This window comes from Agelaius phoeniceus, chromosome 1 (assembly GCF_051311805.1).
Source record: "Agelaius phoeniceus isolate bAgePho1 chromosome 1, bAgePho1.hap1, whole genome shotgun sequence".
NCBI classification, from domain to species: Eukaryota; Metazoa; Chordata; class Aves; order Passeriformes; family Icteridae; genus Agelaius; species Agelaius phoeniceus.
In genome coordinates this window covers 69,194,783-69,222,318 of record NC_135265.1, presented here as the reverse complement: position 1 = coordinate 69,222,318, position 27,536 = coordinate 69,194,783, and the positions used below count along the sequence as shown (strand labels likewise).

General features: G+C 38.3%; 1 protein-coding gene across 2 annotated transcripts in view; it reads right to left on the bottom strand.

The window, feature by feature from the left end:
• Positions 1-27,536, bottom strand: part of LYRM4 (LYR motif containing 4) — an 87,043-nt gene that overhangs the window by 23,232 nt on the left and 36,275 nt on the right. The window contains exon 3 of one of the 2 annotated variants that reach the window (XM_054636994.2): positions 24,627-24,666. The exons of the other annotated variant lie outside the window; for it this stretch is intronic. Coding sequence (XP_054492969.2) covers positions 24,627-24,666 — 40 coding nt within the window. The remainder of the gene's footprint in view (positions 1-24,626; positions 24,667-27,536) is intronic. 2 annotated transcript variants of the gene reach the window in all.

The window sequence follows — 27,536 nt, the reverse complement described above, 5'->3', positions numbered from 1 at the left end:
TGGTGAAGCTCTTAAGGATGACATACTGTGGAAAGGAAATATGGAAATGACTGCATTTTTTCCTAGAAATCTATTGCCTCTCCAAGCAGGCGTTGTTCCATATGGTATTATTCCAGGTGAGCAAGTAGATATCGAATTACTAGATTATCTTGCAAGCTTAAAGTCTTAAGCATGAGACTGATGGCTCAAAAACACAGCTACAAACCAAGTGGAACTACTGCCATTATTTGTTTTAAAAAAAATAAATCAATTTCTCTCAGTTGTAAAGTATTGATACAACCTTACAGCCGTTTCTCAGGTTATGGGGGACAAAAAAAGTTTTTACAGTGTTACTTTTCCCACAGTCTTTGATACATGGATCCATGTCAGGAATGTAACCAACAGGAGGTAGAAGAAACTGCTGCCTTGGCTAGTTCTTGTTCTTTTGCAGTGAGTGCCAATTCACTGCGTGGCTCAAGCAGCTCAAATGGATTCCCTGTTGTTATTCTTTGTGTGTCATGAAAAATATGCTGGAGGACAAGGATGTCTGAAGTGTTCTATTGCTCCTGGTCTACAGATTCACTTTATGCTTTGCTGTTATCCAGCATGAATTCAAATTACAATAAAGTGGACATAAGTTACTCATTCATAAAATTTAAAACTGACAAATTCAAACATTCATTTAAGGGTGGAAATTAACAAAAACCCACAAGTATACAAGTACCTCTGTGGAGGTAGGTTACATCAAAGATACCTCACCTTTTCCTTTCCTTACAAGGCAGGTTTCCAGCTTTTGTCCATGTCCTCCCTTCCTGACAAACTACTTTAATTTTCACAGCTGGTTCATGACTGGGAACACATCCACTCACTCCACCCCTGTGCAATGAACAGTACCCAATCTCTCTGTCTTCAGTAAAGCATAACTTAATATATTAAACTTGTGACTTCTATATTGTGTGTCAAATGCAAGATAAATGTCGGTGTCCTGAAACCTAGGAGCATTTTATTATGCAAAACAGAACCAAAGTCACCCAGCAAAATACTGGTGTCTCATGCCAGATACATTAAGAATAATGACATACTGATAAATACACTCATCTTTTCACCTTTGTAAAGGAATTGTAGGGGTTCTGACTCCAGGAGGTCCCCTCACCTCACTGACCTTCAATGGTCATGAGACTGGCAGCAGAGAGTGCAAAACTTGTACAGGCTCTTTTCTCCCCACATTAATTAAGCCACAAAGTAGAATCACCAATCTATTTCTTGTATATGTTCATTAACTGAGTAACTTAAACCAGGTTAGATTTAATAGATTACTTTTAACACACAGCTCAAATTCTCCAAGTTGTTTTCCTGCTGTGTTTTCTGAGACAGCATAAGGTGGCCTTGAAATAAATAAAAAAATCCCACCAACACAACAAAGCAATATAATACAGAGTTATGCAGCATATCTGCAAAAAGGATTCCATATGGAAAAAAGATCAAGAGCAACCAAACAACTTTATTTTGGAAAAATAAAATTCACAAGTTAGAGCAGAACTTGGGCAGTTCTAAATTGACACTTTCTGCAGCAGAAATATTACCTAAGCTCTTTTAGAACTTGCTTGCATGCCAGAGCAAATATTTTCATTTCACTGACCTTGCTAAGCAACTCCCTAGCATTAAGTGTATGGTACAACTCTACAGTAATATCAAGCCTGGAATATTTATTAAAAATATTTGCAATCCATGAAAACAAACTCCTAATTCCATGCATATTCAAACCATGAACTCCATTCTGTGTATTAAACAGCACAACAGAATCTAATCTAAAACAGGTTTTCATGTAGGAGAAGAGAAGGTGGTTGTGAGTGGGTGCTCGTCTTTACATTATTACTAAGATTTCACCCTTTGAGCCATCACTGACTAAAATTAGCACACTTGATTTCCAGCTTTTTGGATGCGCTGTACTATGTTCCACTGCTCTACAGCAGAATTAGCAACAGGACTTATAAGCATTATAAAATATTTTCTTATGAGAAAAAAAGGGCATATTAGGACATAAGTTGTAATTCTGTCTGTATTTCTCTCTCTGAGAGAAGTTATACCTAACATTGTGCAGGGCTAAATGACTACATCTTTCCATGTGCTCCATCAAAAATCAGGGTGTATATCTGTCCACCTACCACTGTAGCCTCTAAATAATAGAAATGCTGGTGTGCTAGTGTGGAAGAGGATTTGTTGTTGTGGTCTTGTGTAGGACAGCTTATATAATAATACCATTACATTCCCAGGTCTCACTGCTTTGGAATACCTAGTCAACAACAACAACAACAACAACAACAACAGTGTCCTTGCATAAGTTATGATTCTTTCCGATCCGTGAACATCACATCCCCTTCTTCTCTGACTCTCTGGCTAACCGTGTTCTGTTAAGTAAAAGGAACCAGGAACTTTTTTTGTGACTGAATCAAGAATAATAATCCATTTTCACAAGACAGATGAATGTAATGCTAAATGGTATTTATTTAAGCAAGAAATACCTTTCTGAAATGAACGGCATTTATAATGACTGCTGTTGCTTTAGTCTTTTGGTAGTGAATTTCACCCTTTCTAGAGAAGTATGTAGATGAAATAGGAAGATTTCTACCATATACAAATCTAGAAGCAAGATTTATTAGCATGACAATGGAAGACGGTCTAAAGCATGTCCTTTTGGATGCCAATTTGTTCAATTTTTTTTTTGGTGCTGAGCCTTTCTTTCATACACAACATTAATAGCAAAATGGCTATTATTGTCTTCATGCTTAAAGCCTGGTTCTTACAAACACAAAGTTTGTTTATGTGTATTGTTATTTACTGAGCTTTGATCCACATTCTCAGTGGAAACCCATCTCGACAAAATTCTGTGAATTTCATTCTTGTCCCTGAAAAAAATCACACAAGAAATAAACACAGACAGACTAGCCTCTGAACACTTGATATCTCTGACCAAGAAGTATACATAGTGTCTTAAAACTTCAAAAGAAGAAATGTTGAAGTCAGAAAGATCAAGCATTTTACCTTTTAAGAAATGATCCAGTGAAGTCTGTGGTCACCTTATAGTTTGACAAGCTTTTCCATAAACCTCTAAAACCACTAACCAAGCAACAGTCCCCACAGATGCCCATTCCCTGCTTTGTTTTTCATCTTCTTTTATGACAGGATCCAACTATCAGTTCATAAATCCTGTAAATGCTTTTCATAGTGGTTTTTATTGCCCTTTGGACTGAAACTGTCCTGGAGGAGAAGGGAATTCACTATTGTACTTTCCTTACCAGCCAATTTCTGTACACATCTGTAAAGGACAGAAACAGCTTGTGTTTCACAGCAGAAATTAGAAACTGAGTAATAGTTGGGAATTGATCAGGTGAACTTTGGAAAATAAGGACTAAGTGATACAGGTTGAATCCGCTGTAAAATATGCAGAACACACCTTCATATTAGACTGTATTCACAGCTGTAAGCTAGTAGAAGATATTTAGAAAGATGAAACTAGAACAATGGGAGTAGAAAAATAATATCTTTACAATTACCGGGAGGAAAGACTGGGAACTGTGATATCGTATCTGGTCCATCTGATGCTACTGACTACTTCATCTTTAAGAAGCAATTTTCTGGGGTGAATGGGGAAAGAAATAAGTTGGTTGGGTTTTTTTCACCATTTCAATGTCACTTAAAATATTCTGCAAACATGAACTGGAAATTTCCCCCTTATTTATGTAAATATCCACTTGTGAACTGTGAAAAATGAGAAGCACTTGCATAGCAAAACTGAAAAACACATTACTGAAAGTGGTACAGAGAATCACAGATTACCTAAAAGCAGGATGTTATCAGCTATCATTGCTAATGTTCTTGCTTACACATCTCTCCAGCTCCAGTGATGAAGACACTGAGTTTTCTAGAATCAAAGCAGCTTCAGAAAGCTGGATAATTGCTACAGTCATGGCAGCCAGTGTGCTCTGTCCTATAAAACTCCAGCTAAAGAGCTGGTAGATGCACACACTGCATATTGTGCTGAACAGAGAATGACAGAGACAGAGCTGTGGGTTCAACTGGGTCCCTGAAGAAGCTTCACAAGTCCTGGGAGTTTACTGACCCACCCAGCATGCCTAGTTTTGACAAGATGTGCTGCTGGGTATATGAGATGAGTCATGCCTGAACCACTTGCAAGTGCTATGGAGTTCAAAAAGATGGGTTCTCCACCTCTGCTCCCCTACAGCTTAGCCAGTGGGAATTGGCTGTTTTGCTCACTTTGAGTAACCATAAAATGTCGACACTAGCAGTGAAATGAAATTATAAACTATTGATTTACAATGTCTAAAACCTTCACTTGTGAACACTGAAAAGCAGATACTGAGGAGGAGCTAGTAGTGAGGAAGATACTTGGCAAATTGACAACTGAATCAATATAAAAAATACAAGTACCATTTCAAGCTCTTCATTTACAATGTAAATCTCTTATCCACAACAAATTTAAATAAAAAAAGAGGTGCTGGACAATGAAGAACAGAATTCTGCTAGAATCTGACATTCCCAGAACACCAGAACAGCACCATTGCAGATACGGATTGCCAGTGCATACATGTAAAGCATCAGGTTCAGTATTTCACAAAAGGCAGCAACTTAAACAAAACATTAAAGCATATCTCATGGATCTGCTCTTGAAAAAGATTTAAAGCCACTGATTTGCAAAAGCAACACAGTTGTTTTAACTGTGGGGAAGAAAGTTAATTCTTGTTTGAAGTTTGTACTCATTAGCAAACAGAAATCTAAACCCCCAGGATGATTTGAATGTATACAATTTTTTTCAAGGGCAACATAACTGTAGTAGAAAATTTCTTAATCCCAGAGGATTAACATACACATTTCTGAAGAATGAGAAACTGTTAACCAGTCTTGTTTTAAGAAAGTGCAGTTCTCAGCAGTGATACTGATGCTTTCCACAGTGTGTGTGTAAGTCATCCAGGGTAAGCCAGTGACAATACTTTTCAAAACATCTGAAAATGTTGTTAAGTTTGCCACCTGCTGAGATAAATGACAGTAAGTGAAAGAGATTACACAGTTTTCAGGTACAATCCCTTTGAAATTCAGATGCTCTTCTATCAATAAATTGCTTATTTAGAATTGCTAAGACTAAACATGCAAGTGTTCTGGACCAATGCAAAAATTACTAAATTGAATTTCAGGTGCAGTCTGCCTTTAATACTGTAAACATCACTCTGAAAGTCCTGAGAGTGCTCCAGAAAACCACCTACTCACATCTGCATCCATTAGAAACAGACTGAAAATTCACACCCAATCCAAGTATGCCACTGACTGAAACTCAGGACCTCTCTACAGAGGCACTGATATACAATCTTTCCAGAAGCTCTTGTTTTTCTCAGCACACTCTTCATAAAACAAGAAACACACAAAGCATTCATTCAAACTGGGCAAACCATGGCATTTCTGTCCTGGGAGGTACAAGGCACAGCATTAGCTCAGTCTATTTCTAGTTCCCAAGGCCTCATCACAGCCTTTGGCAGTGGAAACTGCCAGATACAATATATAAATGGAGCTGCAGCTGCATGGCCAAACTTCCACCATGCTCATCATGGGCAAAAATAACAGCAGTGCAGCTCAGCAGGAAAAGCACATGGGGACACAACATTTTATAGGACAAATAAGAGGTTAACGGTGGTTGTTCAGCCCTACTAAACTCTGAATTCATGGATCAAGATATTTGTTATTATAAAGGACGTACTTTTCAGGAAAAGCCTTGCTCTGCAGACTTAGTGGAGGAAATGGTGGAAGCTAGATGTTGTTCTTGCTGAATCCATTTGCTTTAGGTGGGATAAAATGTTGTTTAGGAGATAATATTTTTAATTTGTTTTTATGACTTTTTAATTAAATTTGAGACATTAAAGAATTTAAAAGCTGTTCTATCTTAGATTTTCTAGAAACACAGAGCCTGCTTCAGGCTCAAGACAAACTGGTTGCCTCAGTAAGCTCAAAAACATCCATGTAAAGAAAAAATAAAATTGCTTGGAGAGACTGAATTCTCTTGGAAAGATTCAGATTTATAAGATTACCTATTCACATCTGTTTACCTCTCTGCCACTGAAGAACAAGAAAATACACCTATAAAACAAACAGAAACTACGAAATTGCACCAACAAAGGAAGGTTTTAAGACCAAGATAGAGACTTGTAAATAGTAGATGAATCAATAAAACCATGGTTCTTCATGGAGAATAAAGATCAATAAATGACCCTGTAATAGTCCAGTGATGCCTGTAAAGGATTCTGTAAACATTCCAGAACAAATGTGATTACAGGGCTGGTTGGTGCTGTGGAACTTCATTGTACACCATGCTAAAGCTGTGCTTTTTAAGCAGACAAAAAACGTTGAGAAACTTTTACCTCATTTCTTGCAGTAATAAAAGAAAAGTTCAGCACCCATGATGAAACACTGGCTAATGACATCTAAAATCCAGTCTTGATCAAAGAGTTGTACAGCCCAGTGCCCTCCTAAGCTTTGCAAAAAGTTTCAAAGGTTCACTTATTACGAAGTGCTGTATTTAAGCTGCCTGTGTGTTGCAATGTGTCATAGGTCATATTTTGAGCTCCTGATTTACCATATAAAAACTTGTCATGTTTGTTTACTGCCAGCATGAAACCAACATTCTACACTTGTGATTACTCCCTAAAACTGATAAGGCTGAATTTTGGCAATGATGGACAGCAAATGACAGTCATGCTGCTGTTTGCTTACTGTGCTGAGCTGGCAGAAGGGAAACAGAAGCCACTGAGAGAATCTACATCTTTACTGTTGACAAATCCATTTTATGGCTGCACAAAAACACATCTGTACTTGGCATGTACTCCACTTAAAACAGAAGAATCATTGTTTTAGTGGATATTACAGAAACTAACTCCCCAAGTGAATCTGATGCAGTAATAACAACCCTTTAACTGCTGTCTAATGATTTCTGCAGACATGAAATGGAATATTTTATTACTATTTCCAGCCATTTATGCTGCTTTTTCTTTCAGCTCAGGTTTGCCAAAACTGTAATGCAAGTCCCTCTCCCTTATACCACCACACATTTCCTGGTATCAATACACCAATTAAACATTTCACTGGTGCCACAGGTAGGAGCTGCTGAACTCTCACATTGGCAGAAGCACAACTCAGTTGTGTATACAGCTAGAGCCTGCTAGTTATAAAGCCATCCTCCTATTCTATTTAAGGTTTCTCTTAACCTTAATAGAGGCAATCAAGAAGGAAGCTTGCCTGGAAGTTGTAACATGCTGGTACAACTAGAGAGGCCATTGCTAAGTCGTTGTTTGACCAAACACTTTGTCACTAAGGACAAGTAAGTCAAGCACTGGCCCCAAGGTTTTACTTTGTACATGGAATGCACTTGCGAAGTGAATTTCTTCACTCCCCATACTTTGTTTCACAGTGTGGCCCAGCATCTTGGGGCACATGGGCTGGATTCTGCTCTAAGCTGCCTGGGAGACCTCTAGAACCATGCTGACTGTGCTCCAGCAGGAACTGAGCATCAGCCATCAAGACTACCCAAGAGGTAGTGTACAGAAAAAAAACAAAACACAAAGCATATACAATGCAGACACTTTGTGTCTTGACACAAAGTATTTGCTTTCCTGATATATTTGTAGAGGTCTGCTCAATGATTAATGCAGTCATTACTTCAACTTTTTCAGCTCCTGAGAAGGACTGCATCTTTTGGGGGTGGTGATGTGTGAGCCCATACATATTTGGTGGTGCTGCTTGCTCAGCTCCAGCAGTTCTTTCTCTAACCACCCTTATTCCTTGCTTATTACAGTGCATACTTTCATTGCCATGAAGTGAGAAGGTGAAACTCAGGACCTCTTTATCTTCCACAAGGATATAACATGGTATTTTTCAGCTGGATCAGCTTTGTTGATCAAGATCATTGTTTTGGCTTTAAAAATTGAGACAGTATCACAAAGAAAAAGGGAGGAGCTGCTTATTTTGACACTGAAAATATATTAACCAAACAACAAAGTGAAGCAAACACATAAAAGTACCACAAAGCCCTCCAGAACAAATAGCAAATTTACATTGATAATATTTACTGTATTTGATTTATTTGCAGTAGAGACTACTTTAACTACTAGGATAAAAAGCAAGGGCACAATATGCAACCTGCAAACTCAGAATGAAAAGCAACAGTTCCAGCAGCAATGATTTCAAAAATATTTGCAAAACCTTGTAGAGGTTTCTCTTTGGAATCTTGCAGTTGAAATTTATTATTCTCTATTAATATGTAACCTCCTGTCCACTCTTGTTTAACTTAGTCATATGGTACTCTTTTCCCTCCCTTCCCTGCATTCCTCCTCAGTTGAGCTAAATGAATAGCACATAAAATAAATAAGGGAAAACTTAGAAAGCAAACACCTTTATGCAGATAAGGAGGATTATCTGAAGTAGTGCACCCAGATTTATTTGCATACATCATTAGAGAAAAGCTGCTGCAAACTGACAAGTCAAAAGAAGGCTAATTCCCAGGTAGGAGCAATGGGATTTACAAACCATTCACTGAAGTAGAGAAGGATTATGCAGAAGGAAAAGACTCACATATGGAAAATAAAGTGATTTGTTCTTCCCTTTTATGCTGTTCCTTTTAAGAATGGCAGCTAGAACCAAAACTAATACATACATTACACACAGCTGAAGGGCAAATCTGTACAATGCAATCATCACACAGAAATGGTCTATTTCATTGCTTTGGTAGGGATGTATTTGTAAGCTGCAGTGGTGCTGAGCAAGCCTGCAGTTCTCCTCACTATTCCCTGTGTAATAAGTGTATTTTTTTCCCCTGCCTTACAACAATCAGTTTCACCACACAACCTTTGTCAACTAAGGGCTTTCCCCAAAGCTAATTTACAAGTTGCTTTTTCACACAGCCAATTCCAAGAAGCATTTCTGTCATGACACATGGCCTGAAAACCCTATGTACACATGAAAGTGGAGTACAACTTCTAACCTTTCAGCTGATGTGCAGCACCCGACTGCAGCTCACTCCTAGTCTACCATGATGCAAAATGAAGAAGACTTATTTAAATGCAGTAGTTTTATTTGCACTGCAGCGTGATGGGGATGTCCCTGCAGCTGGCTGATGCAACTCAGCCAAGGCAGAAACAACTTTCACCAGAAGGTTCTGTTTTATCAGACTTAGCTCAGCTGTTCTCCTTGGTCTACACTCCCAAAGATCTTTCCAGCCCCATCTCTCTGTACAGCAACGAAGTTTGAATATTGGTGCAGAGAGTTCTGTAACTAATTAAGCAAAAACTACCAAACAGGAAGTAAGGAACAATTATAGTAAGTGAAATGACGATGTTAGAGAAGGAAGAATGGGGAGGAAGGTATGTGCCAAAAGCAGGTAGACAATCGGGTTCAATAATTTTCAGTTATGTCAGGAAATCTATTAAACGACATGGTCAGAATTTGTAGGTTCATCAAACACTTCTCCAGAAAATCAAGATAAAGATACGTGCCTTATAGAATTTTTTACTCAATATGGAAAAGTGAGACTAAAGCAATACTTTTAGGTTCAAACAGACTGTGATCTATGTAACATTCAACTATTGGCTTGTAGGGGCAGATTAAAAAGTAATTTCACCTAGTATTCCAATGCCTATGCTAACATCATTGGCAAAGACATTTTGGTAGCACCTGGCACTAAATAAATTGAAACTGCTGATATATATTTAATATTCAACATCGACTCCTCTCAAGCTATGGTCCAGCTGAGACTGGTCAGCATGGGAGGAAAATCTGAGGGCTGCAAAAAAGTTCTGATGATTTAATATGTGGCTTCACTTACTTCAACTTAGCCCTGGCATAATTCTTACTCAGAAGCACTGGGGACCATTTCCCTGTTGTTATCTTTATATCTGAGAAGTCATGGCCCAGGATGTCCCCAGCCACCTGGTTTGGTTGAAGTTTCTCTCTGTAGCAGTTGAGCCCACCATGGGCTCCCCCTCTGCCATGAGCCCCTCGTAAGGGATTGTTCCTCTGGTCTGGAGGCTGCCTAGATGCCTTCATTGGGAAACCAACTCCATGTTGGAACTGCTCATACCAGCACTACTGCTCTTTGGATACCTTTGACTAAGCGAAATTGCATCCTTTAGAAGAAGAGGGATGATATTTCATAGCCGTAAAAATCAGCTGCTTTCATTTGATGCCCATTTTACCCTGTTACTGGCTATGCCTATCACTCAAAAAAAGCAGTCATGCCTCTTCCTGCAAATTCTCTTCCCCTTTCTGCTCCTGCTGACATCAAAAACTGTACAGCTTTTTGGTGAAGTGACTTGGAAAGTGGCCAAGCTATCCACCATCACTCTGGTACCTGCCTGGAAAAAACTGCTTCCTAGCCAGCCTGATTCCCAAGTACCACACCAATTACTTACACATACATAAGGGACCAGGCAGCACTGTCATTTCCAGAGGCAGTGCCAACTTAAGGTTTTTCTTCAATGACAGACTGATGGTTGCAGTGTATACCCATTAAATTCTTCTTTGGTTTGAAACACATACAGTGGATTTTCTCCCTGAGCTGTTGAGTGACTTGGCTTCATCTGACATCACAGACTTCTCAGTGAGGTGCCTAATTGATATCCCTGAAGTGCTTGAGTTTGTGCTCAACAGTCAACAAAATTCTTTGTAATACCCCAGTATCAAACACACCAAACAAGATCTCAAGTTTAATTGTGTTCAAACTGCACGAGAGAAAGAAGTGTGCCAAAGAAACAGTTTCCAGCTATTGAGAAAGCAATTAAAGCAAAAGATACAAGTACAAAATAAGTTACTTCTACTACACCAAAGATGCTTCTTAAAGAGAAGTTCAGCAGTTCCATACAAAGCATAACCAGCACGTTTTGCAAACCTCAGTAAAGAAATCAAAATTTGTGCCTGTGGTGACAGCTGTCTGTTTGACAGTGGCAGAGACCTTTTAATTTTCCAGTTTACTGGGTACTTCTTTTCATGAAGTGTATTTATTAGAACAGAAAGCACTATCTTCTGTGCCTGTCTTACCTGAGGAAAAGTACATGGAAAGCACTATTGTACCACATTAGATCCTTGCTGTGCATTTTTGTAGGGGTTTCTTCAGATTGCTACAGGCCATTAACCTTTCACTTCAGGTAAGTAATGAACAACGACTTTTCCAACAAAGGAAATCAGCTGTGTTACCAGTGGCAACTCCACTTTTTAATACATGCACCAACCCCTTGTGCATGCACTTGTTATTTATTCTTTTTTTAAAATCGATTCTGGTATGAAATAAGAAAGGTTCCCCTTGGCTTCACCTTGAGCTGATAATGAACAAACCCTCAGTGAAGCCTGCTCACAAGGAAGTCTTCCTTAATAGCACTGATTAAAAATAAAATGAAGTTTCATCCTAGGAAGCAAGATGTATTGCTTCCTGGTTTCTGCACCAGGGTATCCTGTAATTGGACTGGTCTAATTGGACACTTCAGCCAAACAATTTAATTTATTTTAAAAAAAGTGATTTCAATTTCCCTTGGTTTCTGAGAGACCTACTGACATTGACCAACACCAATATGCAGAACTGTGAAATCAACACAAGACCTTAACTACACAGGGGAAAAGCACACAAAAACCCTGGTGGAGTCTTTTTTTGTTTCACTTATATATCAAATCAACATACATCTTTCAAGCAGAGACACAAAACCGATTCTAAAGAACCTGCTCTGATTTTACATGTCTTGTACAATGGGAGGATGGGCAGAATAGGTACAACTACCACAGGTTGAAAACTGTCTCTGTAACACTGATGTGATTTTGTATCTATGTCAGATCAACTATAAAACAGGGTATAATTTTTTGCCTGATATCAGGGCATATAACTTAAAAAGGAGGTAGTAAAAGCTGACATATTCAGGACAGCAGCCTAGAAGAAAGAAAACATAATTAAAAAATAGGTTACTTCTTAGGCAGACACTAATTGGCAAAGACTGACATCTCTGTTTTTTCTTTCTACGTAATGTTAGTCAAACCCACATAAATAATACCAGGGAGTGAAAATCTTGAAAAACTGAGGGAATGCAGCATCAATTATTTTTCCTTTCCCACCCTGCTTCGTTCTATCCATTATTTCAGCCTTTACCCTTGTGCCCTTAAGTCTTCTGTTCCTTTCATCATTTCTCCTATTAACAGGACTTCCTCCTCTCCAAAAGCAGCAGCTGTGAACGACTTCCTTTTAACATCCCATTTCCAAAATGAACTTCCTCCATGAAGCAGGCACACACCAGTCTGTCTCAGCAGAATATGTAAGAGCCTTGGAGAGGTGCTGGAGAACAAAGGAGAGCGAGGGGAGACTCTGCCTTGCATCTTCTAATGCTGCCTCTCCCTTTGTACTTCCTGTATGGCAAAACCACTAAAAAGGATCCACCGAAAAACTGCATCCTACTACTTCCTTCCCTTAATTTCACATATTGGCATTCATAATTTGATTTTGTTTATGAATTTTAGGACAGATTTTATTTCATTTTAATAGGATGACAGCTTTTAATTTTCTACAAAATACTTGCAATATTTTTGCAGCAGCAATATATAGCTGCAGAATGGCTCAATGTATTTTACTAAACTTCACTCACACTTCCTTAATATTCTGCAGGCAGAAACTCAAATTCAGCAAACTGCTGATGGGCTGCATTTCTGAATTCTGTATTGCCTCACTAGCTCAGTAAACTTAAAAAAAATCATAATTGGAAGCCCCAAGAGATCAGAGAGACCGCTATTCTAATCTGTTATGGAAGTCAGATTCAGGAGAGAATTCTGGTTCTAGCAGAATATAATTCACAAGACCAGAAAGTGCCTCTTTTCTTTCTCCCCCCCAATAGAATTAAATACAAATTTGCTAACATGTTAAAGCAATTTTAAAAATGCAAAACCAAAGCCACAAAAGATGACTTGACATTGATATGCTGAATTACACAGGGTTTACAGCACATTTTGTATTTTTAGACCTTCTGTTATATAAATACATTTTAGTTACAATCAATCTTGTCTGTATAAATGTGAAAGAAACAGTTCCCACAGTGAACCTCTGGATTCCACATTAATCATTGCTCTGAAAGACCCTTTAATTACAGCAAGAATTAAATATACCAGACTATTTCCCCCAAATTGTACTGCATTCTATGAAGGATTTTCTGCCATGTTCTGTCTTTGTATGAGACATTCCCATTCAGGGAAGCTCTGCCTGCAAAACAAGATACAAATACAGACTTCTGCTATCCATACTGTAGACTGGCTACATTCTCTTCTCAACTCCATCAAAATGATTTGCAGCAGAAAATGATAGAAATGTGATAATGTTCAAATATTTGCACAAGAAAGAATTTTAAGGTTTCCTCCATTTTCCTTCTCCTGTATGTTCAATTCATTATCTTTCAACACAGCATGAAAATGCCAACTGGGCTACCCTTAGCTATGACTGAAGCTTGAACACATCACAGTTCCCCCAAAAAGCTTAATCAGAGAGTGATCCCAGACCTGTGGGAGCACTGATGCAAAGTTTAAACAACAGATGAAGGGAGATGCAGGCACAAAGGGTAAGCTTCACCAATATACTTTTAGTGGAATAACACTGCCGTGTCTTTTTAAGAAAAGAAATTGCTGTGCTTGAGAATTCTTTTAAAAGTACAGATAATTACTGGCTACTGTCCCAATTAGTATGGGTACAATCCCATTAAATGAAGCTGTACTGGTTTCTCCCTTTACCTAAACAGACACTTCCAATCAATTTGTTGTCATGCAGAAAACACAACTGCATTAGGATGAGTTTTACCTTACCCACATTGTCCAGCAACTATCAAATTGAGTCTTTCTCTCAATGCTACTTCTCTGCTAATACCTCAGTCCTCAGAGATGCCTTTGCAGCCTGAAACATGAAGTAGTTATACAGCACTGATTGGCAGCGTGCTGTTAAATAAGCAGTTTCATTTGTTCACAGTGTTTTGGTTGGATTGCTCAGCTGTAATGATCCCCTTGATGTAACAATGTGGTTCTTAAAAATCACAATTCACTGCCACAGCAGTTCTGTGATGCCAACACAATGATGATTACTGGGAAGAATTTTCCATCAATTTACCATCAAAAATGATCACAGGTTTCACTGCAGGCAACCTAAAATGCCACACCAGATCTCTGAACTTGTTCCCAGTCAAATCTGAAGCATATTTTGCTTCACATTATAGCTCCATTATTGGGTGTTTTCTCAGATATCAATGGTTACTACAACTCTATTGCCAAAAGTAAAGTTGACTTAAAACAGCATGTATGTTTTAGTTTGGCTATGATGCATTCTAATTTTATTCATAATAATAAAAAAGAATGGAGTAAACCAGAAGGCTTCACTGGAAACTCCTGTTTACTTCTAGGCATACTCTACATAGCAGAACACCACTGTTACTACCTGTAGAGCGAAACTGAGAGCCAAACACAGTAGATGTAGCCCTAACAATCTGTGAAGTGAAACACAAAAGTTTTTGCAGTACCCCAAAACCAAATGCACACACAAACAATAACCAACTGCAAAAGATTAATGTATTTTTGTGGAGAAACGGACCCTATTTCTGCAAGGGTCACTGGGCATATACGAGGTGGTAGCAGCAGGTAAGGCAACATCAATACCTGTGGTGTAATAACTATAGGTGTCTTGCACATCTATTAAAAACTTCACCAGCTACAGCTCAGTGTTGGCAGTGGTTTCGATGGATGCCTGATAACAGCAAGGAACAAGAGGCTGGTGAAGGAACCCACAGGTCTCCCCATTCTTCAAAGCATTTGCCACCCAAAAAGTGCTGCAACAGCCTGGGCATTGATAGGAATACCTGCCTGAGTGGATGTTACCTGTGTGACAGCACAGGAGACAATAAATACAAAAAAATTCTCTTTTATATGCATTATCACAAAGTCAGCAATAATTCGTCAGTATTCACAGAAAGAACTATATATAACCTGTGCTATCTGTCTTATTCTACATCAAAGTTTTTTGAAGAGGTAGCTAACCTTGTGTACTGGAACAAACAGTTATATATGAGTAACGATATTTTTCTTAATTCCAGACATACAGAAATAGACTAAAAATGATCATTCAGGGAACTGCCTAATGTGAAGGAGGCACCCTTCAAACCCATTTTTAGAAAAGAAAAGCAGTGCTGTGATTATTTTCCTCTCATGGAATGACATATATTTTCTTCACTTTGCCTTCTATGTATTTATTTTAGAAGACGACTTTTCATTCTCAGTTTAGCCTACAACTGCTTCCTAAGTGACAAACGATGTGCTACAGGGAAAGGAGCTTTATGTTAAGACCAAAATTCTCAGCCAGCTTTGCCCTTCCCTGCTGGGCTGTATTTACAGCCACACCTTACATTACTGAGCCTCGAGCAAGCACAAAGTGCTGATTCAGAGCTCCTCACCTGCAGTGAGACAGCCTGCTACATCCACGTTAAACAGGGGGAGGTGGCCATGTGAGATAGGGCAGGGTAGCAGCAAAACTCTGCTACAATTCTTGTTATGGCTTTGGCAGTTAACTTTTGCTTTAATTTCAAAGACAGGACATTAAAAAGCCAAAAGCTCTTCCCTTCCACACAAGAAAAGACATTCAAATCATTTGTAGTGTTCTCACTCACTTGAATCAACCAATAATGCTCCAACATGTCCTACCCTAACTGAAATGTCATTTATACTACACATTTCATAACTGAGTTTTAACAATTATATAGCTTTATGGAAAATGTCAGCAAGGTTAAAAAGAAGGGATGAAATTCTGACACTCCTTCCTGAGCTGAACACTGGTAAAATGCTGCAACTTCGAGGGACACTGGACTTCCATTTCAACACCAACTTGTAAAGGAATGACCGATGATTCATGCTTCTTCATCAGTTTAAAAGATTCTGGAGCATGCATGGAGAATGCAAACAGGAGTTTTTGTGATGGAGTAAGTACAAGTGACAAAAAATGCTGTAACTAAGTCCCTCTGGTAAAAAAGGCAACAACCACATGTACGCTCTGGAGGTAGGCATGGGAGTACAAGTGATATGGAAACAGATTTATTTTCTTAGTTGAGAGAACTATATGAAATAACTGGTAAATTCTCCTTTGAGAGACAACTTGTTTGAGGATGACTGAAATGTATGCTACAGGTTCTCTAATGAATAGAGGAATCATGGTGGGCTATGGACTTTTTAATGACTATTACATCTCTTTAAATATCAAATACTGATTAACAATCTTTCTCTTTTAATAACTTGCCATACATGCATTTGTGGTGAGCAGCCTGAGGAAGGAGCTTATGTGGAGGGGAGATCTGGGAACTTCCAGGCAATCAGCATCTCTAGAAGTTTGCTAAATAAGGCATCACCCACAGACAGCCCTTCGAAGTGGTTTGATGCCTGGGATCTCTGGACAAGGAGCCAACACATCCTGTGCATGCTTGGGATATTCCCAGCAGCAGCCAGGTGACCTTGCCTTTCACAAGCAGCAGAGGAAAGACTCGTGCTGGGCCCCAGGGAGGAAGGGAAGAAGTCACTGTACACCACAAGTCACAACACCAGAAGAGGAACACTTTTTGAGCATTGGCAGAGAAGCAAAACAAAAAAAGAAAGAAAAAGGAGCAAATTGCTTCAGCAATTGAGCAGCGTCCAAACGTCAGATCCTCAGCAGGAGCGAGGAGGAGAGAATTGCTCCTCAACTACAAGAAATGGCTAAAACCAAATAAAAATGGAAATATCACAGGACAAAAATGAGAGCAGAATGACAACAGGAGCCCTCCTGCCCCTAAATCCTAACTCCAGCTTAGGGCATGTAAGAGGAATTGTGATGCCCATCGCAGAGGTTTTATTTTGTATAAACTACGGTTATTTATTATTTTAGTTACCAACAGAACATTTTTGGGGAATATTTCCTATGGTTGACTGCACTTTTAATAGCGCATATAAAAGATAAAATGCCAAGTTTGGCAACGACCAAACCAAACCTTTTATGTAAAAAATAGTTACGCGAAATGCCCGTTGCTCTGCTAACATTCTCCTACAAATATCCACATGCCACATACGACATACTGATGAAAAAGCCTTAAGCTTGGAATGAAATAACATTGATGGAAGAAGATATAAGATGGAAGAAATAGAAAAAGATGTCCTCTTGCTTTTTTCCTTCACCACTTTGAATGTACACACTTTAGTCTTTCAGCTTTTTTTTAATATATTGTGCAGGGGATTGGAATCCTTTAAGTGTCTCTATGTGCATGTGAGGGTGTAAACACACGGTGAAATTTAGCAGCTACACAAACAAGTTGATAGGAATTTTTTTAAACTACTGAACTGTTCCTCAGCTTCTACTGTTTCCATTTGTCATTCCTAAAAGTTCAATAAATCCAATACCAAACCATTAAGCAATCCTGTATCTGTTTCAGTAAGCAACATTTGATTAATGATAAGAAGAATGACAAGGGGGGGGTATTACAAAGAAGACCCATGCAGTGCAATATATTTTCTTCATTGTACTGGGAAAAATATTGTTTTACTGAGAGCAGTACTGTCTGGCAATTGCAGACCTTGCAGTGGAAATTCGAGGATGCCCTAACTGTATTTGTGACCTGCATGAAGGCTGCTCGGATCTGCTGTTTTTTATCTCCCCCATGTGGTTAAGCAAGTTAGTAAGTCCACCTAAGAGAAGCGGCTTCCTTCCTCTCAAGAACATCTTCCAGTCAGCTGAAAAGGTCAGTGGTGGTCTATGAAAACTTGAAGACTAACAAAAAAGCAAAAATTCATTATGGGAGTAAAAAGCACAGGAAATGCTCTGTCTCAAAAGTAACTAGTTATTCCAAATGTTCCCATACAACCCCTAAATTTACCTTTTAACTCCCTTTCCAGCATACAAATGATGGAGTTGCAACTTGAAATAGTACCCATGTTTGACAGTTAATAAGTGGGTTTAGTCACCTCAGTACAGATTTACTAATAATTTATAGCCCAACTTGTCTTTGAAATAACTAATATTTCAAGCACCTGACATCAGGGGTATCTCAACTAGTATAAACTCATTGCAATTAATAGCCTCAAACCATTCAATTGCCATTTATCACTACTTCTCAAACAGCAGTGATTACAGTTACTTTCCATTTTTCTTTATTGAGTCCTGTAAATTACAGTAAATAAGCAGATAGCCTTCGCCCTTTTAGTTACATGTATGTTTAAATAGTTGTGAAAAACATATGGAAAAAGAGGAGGAAGCCCTTACTGTTATTTTAGCTATGCTCTAAATCTGTTATAAACATTAATGTGGCTGTAGGCCAGCTTAGACACCGTATAAAGGACTGTCCTCCACTTTCCTCTTTTCTTCAATCATTAAAGTTTACTTAATATTCATGAAAAACACTTTGTATCCCTGGAAGCTAAAAGCTTCTCTTTATTCACACAAGTATTACACCTTTGGCGGTATCATAAATTACCTACATTGCCAGGACAACATACTTAGAAACTTATTTGGAGATCCAATCCTAGATACAAGAAAAAAATATTAGTTTTCAAGCCTAATAATTAATAAAAATGCTTTGCTGTTTATTTAAGTCATAAAATGTGCTCTTTATTTATGGTTGTTAAATATTACTAGGATGACTAGCAAATCTTTCAAAGTCAGTGAAAAATTTGAAATAGGGAATTTTTACTGATGCTTGTGCTTACTGCTCACACACATTGAATTTCCCAAGAGATATATATGCAATTTGGTGATTGATCTTCCCAAAGAAAGGTCTAGCTGGAGGCAGTTGGCTTGAGCTGGGAAAAAGCAGTCACCAAACAGGCATCTTTCTCATTATGACAGGCAAGGGTGGCATTGAAGGCGATATTAAAACACTTTTCTTGCCTTGTCAAAGCTTCTCTGCAACTGGGATGAAACATGCACAGCTTTCCACAAACTGAAATTCAAGAGTACACCTTAACTTCTACCTCCACTGGGAAGAAAGGCAGAATTTTGTAGAAACAACTTGGGAATTACAACTTCTGCCTCTGGTTCAACCTTATGGATACACTACTTTTTTATGCCCACAACTTTATTTTTAATTTCTTATGGCAAGTGATGATGCTACAACAGCTAAGACTCTGGAGTTGTTTCAGTCAAATTTCTGCTCTTACCCTGCAAAGGTTTACAGAAAAAATTATGATATTGGGATGTTGATTGAAATTCCAGTGTTTATCTCTTCTCAAAGCTTTCTCCCATGAAGTATGAGCAAGATTCTTCCTAGATCCAGTAGGGTATACTGGAAATTAAAACACCTTTTGTTTTAAAAGAGATTTAAAATACATGGGTCCTAAAAACTAATGCTAGAACAAATATGCCTAAAATCTGAAAGCTGCTATGGATAGACATCTATCCTAAATACTACTTATATGTCACTTCCTGCATGAAAAATAATCTGTAGCACATATACCACAGAGCAGTCACATGATTACTTTCAAGAGAGAAGAAATGAAACTACAGGTTTGACATACCATGATCAAATTAAACGCTGCTTTTCTGCTCTGCATCATTTACAGACATAGAATTTGCTTTTTAAACAATAATGGCATTTGGAAATTGTTTCTAGAACAATAAAACTATGTAATATTATTCCTGCTCCAGCTCCCTAGCTCCTTGTGTAGCTATACAATAATGTTATCCTTAGTTTGCCTCAGCCCTTGTTGTAAAGTTTCTTTGTTACTGGAGCACATGTATAGAATACAACCAAAGTCCACAAGATACTGCTGTTAAGAGCAGCTTTTAGTTGTGTAAGCTAAATAAGTCACTTGTTGATATGGTAGTAGAAAAGGGTGTTGGCATTAGCAAACCAGGACAGCTTTGCAATGATTTCCAGCCTGTGCCACCCGGCCTTCCTGGCCTTCAGCCTTAAGAAAACCTGAGTTTGAACATCAGTGGTCAAACAGCACCAAAGCGAAAAACCAGTGCTCTCAGTGCTCGGAAGCTGAGTAACAGCTGCCCTTGTGTTTGTCCTTTTGTGCCTCAGATACACACAGGACAGACTGACCCAGTTCTCAACCAGCTGTGTCCCACTGTACACTGTCCAGGGGCTTCCTGCCCACCACACCATGCATGGAATGTGCCATGCACGAACAGGAAGGTGGGTAAGTGGCTTTTTAATATTATATTGTGCTTCTCTCCTACATCAGTTTTACAGTGGATCTGTAGAGCAACAGTGTGTAACTTAAAAGCTGTGCAATATAATAAAGAAAAATGCCACTTACTCACTTTCCATAATTGGGTCTACAAGAATTCAGAGTCTCACTAGTATGATAAATATCAGGATGCGTTAAGACACCAAAGAGTCAGTCTTTTGAGAAAGAAGAATGTCATGTAACCTAAAACAAGATTACTGAGGTTTTGCATCTCTAAAGGAAAAAACCAGACTATATTATTTTTTCTGTTAAGCCAATCATTTAGGCTTGCATTCCAATGAAACAGAAAGTGTTTCTGCCACTTTCTGTCACTCTACATACCATTTCTATATTCCTTCAAAACAGATCCACTAATTTTCAAAATGTTTTTTTCAAAATGTGATTTCTCTGTTGATAAATAAAGATACCTCTAATACATACACCACTTCTTAAATCTATTTAAACCATGTTAGGGTCAGAAACTTGGAGGAATTTCATAGCCAGACACAGAAAATTACTGCCAACAACCAAAATATTTTTTTCTAAAACTACAGAAAATTTGCTGCAGTTTTAAAACACTGTGTAAGTGTTCAATGAAGTTCAAATAGTAAGAATGAAAAGCCCTGGATTTAAAGAATGCTCCAGTCCTGCAGGTGTCTTGACACAGCATGATAAATAAAATTAATGAGAGCATGACTTATAAAGGGCAGTACAGATATAAACTCCCAAAAATCAAAACTACAAAAAAATCCACCCAAAACTCACAAACAACCCAGCTCTAGCAAAAGCACAAAACCCAGAAAAACTATCAAATTCCAGAAGAATTAATTGCAATGTGACATCAATAAAATTTAAACATCAAATTTTATTTACTTTACAAAATATTACTTGCTCCTTACATACACACAGTACAAAGAGATATACTGACAAACTGATATATAAAATAACAGCAAACACTTTAAGATCCTCTTAGTGCAATGAAAACTAAATTGGTGAGAAAAAAGGTAGGTTCAATTTTCTGCAGAGGCATAATATACTTTACTTGTACTCAATAATCAGGCTAGGCAGATACCTAATGCCCAATCACACATCCTTTGATAAGGAGTACAGAAATCTCTGGGACAGAACATTGTATGGAGGCAAAATTCAGGCCCCTTCTGACTGAGGTCAACTGAAAACCATCTTCACATGTGAGAGCAATTGGAGAATGAATAACATTTCCAGCCTGACACTATCTGTGCAGTGGTAATTGTAAGATTCTGTTCATTGTTCTAACAGTATGGTTTACAATGCTTTAATTTCCTTATTCACAGTATCTCAAATGAACTTTGAATCCAAATGACTGCAAACTCTCTAAAGCAAAGCTGAAAATCCAAAAGGCATTTCCTAACTGAAAAATAGATTCACGGCACCCCACACCAAAAAACATTTTCATATTAAGTGAGCAGTAAAACAACTTTGTTATATGTATGATTGAAGAATTATCTGTTTTAAAAAAGGGAGAATCCAAGACAACAAGTAAAGATAAAATGCAACAGTGATGTTCTATGTGACTGAAGTGTGTGGCAGAACCAGAATTAAGAGGTCATTTAAAAAAAATTCTTGTCTTGACTATCTCATAACCATTTCAAGTTTCTTGGACATCTGAAAAGAATAAGCATAAATATACACTGCTTTTCCACTCAGTTACAGGGCAAAGGGATTATACTAATTTACCCTTGCTAAATTTCATTAATGCTTCTTAAATGGTTTTTTTAATCTCAGGACAGACCTTTTTTCTGGTGTCATGCTCTTCTAGCCATGACATTGCTCTCCATGCATCCTCTTGTTTCACTAAATGGTGACTACCATTTAGTATAAGTTACTGCAAAAATATCTATAGTTGATCTGAAGTTGTGTCACAGAAGCACTGCCCTTACATGTGGGTTTCAATCTTCCAAATGAAAAGACTGTGCCAGTAAGTATTTGTACTATGAGTAAAAAAGCTCTCAAATTGTCTATTAAGAAGAATGTTAGAACAACACCTCCTTGTGCCTTCTAGTTAAGTGCTCAAAGACAGCTTTGAAAGAAATGTGTTCCCATGAGAAAGGGCTCCGCAGCAAACACATAACTCCTTCTTACAACACTTTTGAAAATTCTGGGGAGAAGAATGTATGACATGCCTTAGCCATTTCTTTCTAAAAGATTTTTGACGAAAAGAAAGTTTGAGTTTAGCTAATGGTTAATGCAATCAAATACTAGCACTAATAATTCATAAAGATACCAAACCCACAAAATACTGAAAACAATCAAATCCCCCTAATACATGTTTTAGATAGAAAAGACATCTGAATCTTCCATAATATCCCTACAAAAATCATGACATCACTAAACACAGTAGGACTATTACATAGTTTGGACTAATGGTTCTAGGTCTCAAGGAAGCTGCAAGGTAGAACTGTCATGAGGCAGAATTTCCTTCATTCCTCTGGTATGGTCCCTGCAGGACCAAGAAGTTCATCACACAGGGAATCAAGAAAGGGCACTCCACGTGGAAAACACAATGTGGTACTGACATCCTCTTCATCCTTCCCACCTGTGCATGGTACAGGCCCTCAGCATCCCATGCCTGAGCCCTGGGATACAGAGACAATCACTGGCTCTAACTGTGGAGTAACAACTTGCTCCCTATTCCCTCCAGAGAAGTGCTGGAGAGAGCAGATGTGGGACCATGTGAGGAGTGCAGCCTTCTGCAGGGCAGGGAAGCAGGAAAACTGCTGAGGTGGAGAGAGCAGCCCCCTGAATCGTGTAGTCACTGCTCTGTACTTTTGGTATCATTCACTGTCACAGGCAGTTGGAATTGCTTTGCTGCCTGTCTTGTACCTCCTTCCAGTACATAACTGGAAGCTTCTAGCATTTTATTTCACTTAGTAACAAATGGTAGAAATAAGCCAAAATACATGTGTTGATACGTAACAGCACAAGAGGACAGTCTGCTAACAAGAACAGACTAAATAGTTCTAGAAACCACAAGCTGAGTGCATTTTTGTACTGGCTATGATAGCAAGGAAATGCTTAATTCTAAATATATAGCATCACAATCCAAACAAATCTTTGAAAAGTGGTATTTCCATTCCTGCCTCCCAAAATTGTCTGCTGCTTTCACAAGCAGATGAACAATAATGGGTTTTAAAACAGGCTAATACCTCCAAAGTCTGAATCACATCTAAAACTCACCTAAAAATGAAAAAAACATATTTCTAAAAGTGGCCTAGTATATCAACACAGCACAGATTCTTATTAAGGGTGTGATTTTTATCTCAATGGGATACTGCAAGCAGCATTTCATCATCATTTGGGTCTTCTGAATGTGATAATAGAAAAAAAAGAAAACTAATGCAAGAAATGTCATGAGCTCCTTCTCCTCTTCTTGGGTTTTCTGGTACTTGTTATGTTACTTGATCCAAAACCAATACAAATGTGACCCAGAGACACAGACTGGCAGAACAGCCACTTGGATCAGAGCAGACATGGTTTTCAGGACTTACACTCCTGCCTCTTACAGAAATTTCTTTTGACCCTAAGTTACTCTTCTAGCTTTTTTTTTTTTTAATTTAATACTTCTTATTTTAAAACATGGATTGAAGAAAAATAAGGTTCAAGATTAAGGTTTAAAATCATCTGGAGGCAGGTGAGTACATATATAGAGCACCTGAAAGAAAGGATAGCACAGCATCTGAGTAAGGACAGACTAATAGCCATTAAAGACAAGACAAGAATTGCAGGACCAACTCCAGTGGAGATAAAATCTCTGTATGCAGTCTTCATCATGAGGATTGAGTACACAAAAAATATGTGAATATTACAGCTTTATTTGCTTTTCACCTTCCATTGATCCCAGGACTAACAGTCATGCCATGAAACCAAACGTTTAAGTCCAGTGATGATGCAGGACTTGATAGCCTGCCTTATCTGTTCAAACCCCTAGCATCACCAGATCAGAAACACATGCAATTGGTTCTTTTAATATAGAAACATTTCCAGAACATACACTGCTTAAATGGACCTCAGTAACACAGAATTTCCATTTCCCCCCTCAATGTGATTTCTACCAACTGTCCTGCTTATCCAACACTATAAAAAAAAGACAAATAGAAATCTGAAATGCCCCTATTTTCACCCCAATCAAATGGCACTGAAAGACTCATTGTGTTGAATCATGATATGAAGTTGTCAGTTCTTTGAAAAATTTTACATGGGACTGGGAAGTATTTAATGGTTTTTACTACCAAAGTGTTCTGACAGTTGTGAATACCAGTCTTTAGAGACTGAGAGTAGTAAAAAAAGGAACATTTATAAATAATGTAATAATATCACAGGTTAAAATTCAAGACAAAATATCACAGTCAAATCTAATTAAGTCTTACCTTCTGAGCAAGGGAGATGAGACAATAAGAGACATTCTGCCTGGAAATTTTAAAAAAACCTGATTTAAAAAAATCCCAGATGTTTGCTTCAGTGATTTTTTTTTTAATCACTGAATTCATATCCCATGCTGGGATATCCTGCATCCCACACTGCGCATTTTGAGGTATGATTTTAATAGTCAGGGTAAAATTGGTATATGGAATTGGAATTTTTTGCAAGAGTGGCAGGATTTAAAAATGTTATATCTAGGCTAATAAGTGTTAAATACATCCCATTTGGCATCTGAAAGTGGACTGATTCACAAATGCTATTGCAATTCATACAGCACTTCAGAAGTCCGGGGGTAATGGCAACTCATACATGTAAATTGCCAAGAACTGGCAAGGATGATAGGTTTTACTTTTGCTGCTTCATCAAAATCCTTCAAAGCAACTTACCACTTCTTCACAGTTGAGATCTACAGAAAAACTAAGGGAAAGTCTCTCTCAACCACAGGAGCTTTTATCTAAATAACTCAAGCCCAATTATAAATTTAGTAGAAAAAAATCATGTTACCCAAAGGGCTACTTGACTATTCACTCCTGTTGCTACAGTTAAAACATGAAGTATAAATCAAACCTGGACTTTGGAAGACTTCATGTCCCTAGGACTAAAAGTCAAGTTTGCAAAACAAATTCCAGATCCTACCATCATAGACTCTGATGTTTTCAAAGCACTACCAATTACATTAGAAACTCTCACACACAAACACTTCATTATTTAATTTACAAAGCAACAGTCTGATCATGTCTCACAATGATTCACAGCAGTGTTAACCTATCTCAGAAACTGTAAGCTCAAACCACAGCAGGCTTCAGAATCAAGCTTTTTGAAGTGTTTCAGGTCAGTGACATCATTCCATCTCAGGACCATTCTGCTTTCAAGTAGCTGTGCTGCATCTCTGGTGCTGGAAATTAGTTTCCTCTGGCAGCACCAGGATATATAAACTAAAATGTGTATGTCCTACATAAAAAGCAAGGGACACTTATTGATCAGGAATGATCTCCTGTCACATGCCTGCACGGTAGCTGGGAGAGATTCCCCACCCTGCAGAAGTGATGGCTTTCCTCACTAGAGTTCATCAAACTTGCTGGCACAGTGGTATACATCCTACCAGCACCATATGATTCATGGCTGAGAGTTGACATCAAGAGGAGCTAAAAAAAACAGAAGAAACAATGAGCAGTAACCAAGCAGGTGAAATGTTATGGCTGAAGATCATAATCTGTTGTTTTAATTACTGAACCAGACTTAGCACAGGTATGCAGCACTAGGTAATATCAAAACTGTCCACATGTCCTGATCAATTCTGCTTGCCATGGAGTTTGAAGGTCAGCAGAATACAGCTGCACGCATTTCAGAACTGGAACTACCTTCGTAAAACATCTTTTATTGCTCCTAATTTCCAATCAATCACATGTGGGCAAGAGGACATATCCCACTGAACATATGTTAGCTGACTACATGCATAAGCAGTGGAATATCCAAGCTAGCAATTTTCTTCTCTGCCAAGACCAGTTTCTTTAGCAGTAATGAACGCCACAGGCACTGGGCAGTAAATGCCTGCATGTAGCCAGACACACACACACGTGTCTGTGCACGACACTTCAGGTAAGAAATTCTAGGACTCAGGGAAAGACAGTGAGGCAAGAAGATGATGGACCAGGAGGGTGGAGATGGGGAAATCTGAAGCCAGCTAAGGTGCTGGAAACCAAATAGGAATGGTTGGTCCAGATTGGGCCTTTGAAACAGCAAAGGCCTGAGCTATCAGTTATGCTGAGGAACATTAACTTTTACTTTGTGCCCACAGTCAACAAAAGGGTATCTAGCCCCACACCTAAAAGATTGGCCCACCACGGCCCCTCATGTGAGCCAGCTGCAGAGCTCTAAGATACCTCTTCATTTGCTAAAAAAGGAGCAGCTATGATACACACAGCTACACCACTACATACAGAAAGCTGACATTTTAGACAGACTGTCTGATTCTGAAAAGAAGGATGTTGCATCAGGAAACCCATGCAGAATTGCCCTGAGTCTCTCACAGTCACATTTCAGGGATAACCATGATCACAGCATTTTGCTGGGCATTATTTACCTCCAACAGAGCAGTAACAGATCTACCAGTAGCACGCATAAATTTGCACTCATACAAGAAACAAACAGCACTCTTCTGAAAGCTGCAAAAGATGTGTAGGACCCAAACTACAACTGCCTCACTGCGGTGAGCTGTGATTTGTCATTTTTTTAAATAAAACATAGTACTGTGGGTATTCAGTGTTTCTCCCTATGTCTAAGAGAAACTCATTTAGCTGTACATCTATTCCACAATCCTAAAACCACTAAGCCAAAATGAACTAAGCATTGCATGTTTAGAACTACCAGTCTTTAAGAACTGAAGAGGCTGAATTTAAAGTATGTTGGGATGAAAATTAAGGAAAGGAAATAGCCTCCAACTATTCTGCAATAAGACAGGCTATAATTTTATTCCCTTTGTTGAAGAGAATCAGGAAAGCATCACTATAAAAATGTGTTACAATGAGAAGGAAATGGCATTTAAAACAGTTTCACTTCCTACTTAGGGCAGACCTGAGAGCAGGAGGAACAAGCATGGAGGAAGGAGAGTGCTTGAAGAAAAGAACAAAAGCACAGTAGCTGGTCCTTCTCTGCTATAACATTATCAGCCTGCTGAGAGCAATTACAATAGCACAGACAGCACTTGCTTTATTTTGACCTTACTGAATTAAATCTGAGGAAAAAAACTCTGGGATTCAGCAGGGAATTTATTAGAAAATTTTAATGCCAACTTAAATTTGATCCAAAGGCCTCAGTTATTAAAGGTCATATTCATTACTATACTGTGGGAAACCTTG